This window comes from Atta colombica, unplaced genomic scaffold (assembly GCF_001594045.1).
Source record: "Atta colombica isolate Treedump-2 unplaced genomic scaffold, Acol1.0 scaffold120, whole genome shotgun sequence".
NCBI lineage: Eukaryota > Metazoa > Arthropoda > Insecta > Hymenoptera > Formicidae > Atta > Atta colombica.
This window is the reverse complement of record NW_017259207.1, coordinates 1,475,780-1,477,619: the sequence shown is the minus strand read 5'-3', so window position 1 is coordinate 1,477,619 and position 1,840 is coordinate 1,475,780. Positions and strand designations below refer to the sequence as shown.

Below are 1,840 nucleotides of genomic sequence, written 5' to 3'. Positions count from 1 at the left end.
CGCAAGTCAGTCGCTCGCTGACGTTCGGAGTAACGTGTCGAGCATTGTTCATCGTCCTCGCGATGTCGGAAGTATTCAAACTGGGTGATCTAGTATGGTGCGTATTTCAAGTGCGCGCGGTAACGCAATCGTATATCTCGTGTTCGTTCGTACAATCTAATTTCATGTGGTACATCTTTTTTTTCTGACTTTCAGGGCGAAGATGAAGGGATTCTCGCCGTGGCCCGGCCGGGTAAGTGGAGTCCCCCTCCCCTCGATTCTCACTAAGCTTCGCGACGCGAGTTCGCGCTTCTCTTCCCGTTAACGCCGCTTCTGCGCGCGCGCGCTCGTATTTGGCGGTTTTCTTGTCGTTCTGTCCCGTCGATGTTCGCCGCTGCGACGAAATGCACCAGCTGTCGACGCCACTGGCCGCGGCGTATCGCGTCGTACAGAGCAGCGCTGTCTCCCGCCACACCCGACCTTCGAATTCAAATTGGCGCGCAAGCCGCGGGGGCTTATAACCTAAATCCCTTGCAACCTCCCGTGGATCTACTTTCCACGCTCGTCGAGCTCCCAGCAGGATGGGGCCTCCTCTCCCACCCTTCCCGTCACACATCCCGTTGCAGGTTTCGAAATTTCTTGTGGGTCGACCAGTACCGTTGGACGTTCTGCTGTCGCCAAGACTTCAGAATTTGTCCCGCGTAATCCATCTCTCCCTTTCCGATTGGCGGAAACGCGTGTGACGTCAGCGGCGTGTCGGGCGAACGGTCTGTGATTACGCCAGAGTCTCGAGGTTGTCAACGATGCATTTTCTACGTTTTTAGTGAAGTCGGTAATCATATTCCGATATTACACTCAAGAACATCCTTAGGTACGAACTTGAGATGTTATATTACTTATATATAGATATACGTTGCGCGTTATTGTTTGAATCGAATTATAAAATTGACATGACTTGAGATGATCTTGAACATAAAATCGGATTATGAATATCTTTCCAGACGATTATTCTGTCATGCGAGAGTATGTGAGAGAAAATAGGAGAAAGAATATTTTAGGATTAGGAAGGTTCAACGAATAATTCCCGCAGTCCTTTGGAAGCTGTTTTTACGCGGCAACCGCCGTGCACGGTAGGGCCGTACGAATGTTAGGGTGAATTATCAACCCAGGGGGTCGATTGTGTACTTACTTTAAAATGAAATCAAAATTACAAAAGTGGGCAAATTCACTAGGTATTAATCATTGAAATTATAGATATTTTAGTAATTTTGCTCACTTTTGTAATTTTCATTTTATTTCAAAATACAATTAACTCTCTGGTAGAACAGTTATAATAGTACGATATAGGACCTTATCACATTTGTCACTTATAAGTTTACTTATATAGTATACCAATAAATTGTAAGTGACAAATAAGATTATAATGAGAGAGATCCTTATATTACTATACTATACTTTATATTACTACTAAGACATCCTTATATTATTATGACATCCATATTCTATCTGGAAACAGTCTGAATATGGCCCTAGGTCGGAAAGTTTAATCTTAATATAAAGAGGAAGCTACATGTAATTGTAAAACATAGCGTTTGCAGATGGCAAAATAATGGAAATTTATTTCTGATATGTTTATCTTTCTTAATTTTAAAATGCACTTAAAATTATTAAAAGTTTATACCTAATGATTTGTACACGTGAAAATAATGTGTAGCATGTAAAATATATTTTATTTTAATATTAATTTTTTAATAAATATATTATTTTTATTTTGTAAAAGTTTGATATTATTTTCAATTATATTGTTTTCCAAATGGATTGTAAATTGAAATTGATAATTGTGTAGCATATAAAATATATT

The 1,840-nt window shown here is 40.2% G+C and overlaps 1 protein-coding gene across 1 annotated transcript in view; it reads left to right on the top strand.

Moving 5' to 3' along the window:
- Positions 1-1,840, top strand: part of LOC108694586 (putative oxidoreductase GLYR1 homolog) — a 47,291-nt gene continuing 45,451 nt past the window's right edge. The window contains exons 1-2 of the mRNA XM_018204164.1: positions 1-97; positions 196-232. Coding sequence (XP_018059653.1) covers positions 63-97; positions 196-232 — 72 coding nt within the window. The 5' untranslated portion in view covers positions 1-62. The remainder of the gene's footprint in view (positions 98-195; positions 233-1,840) is intronic.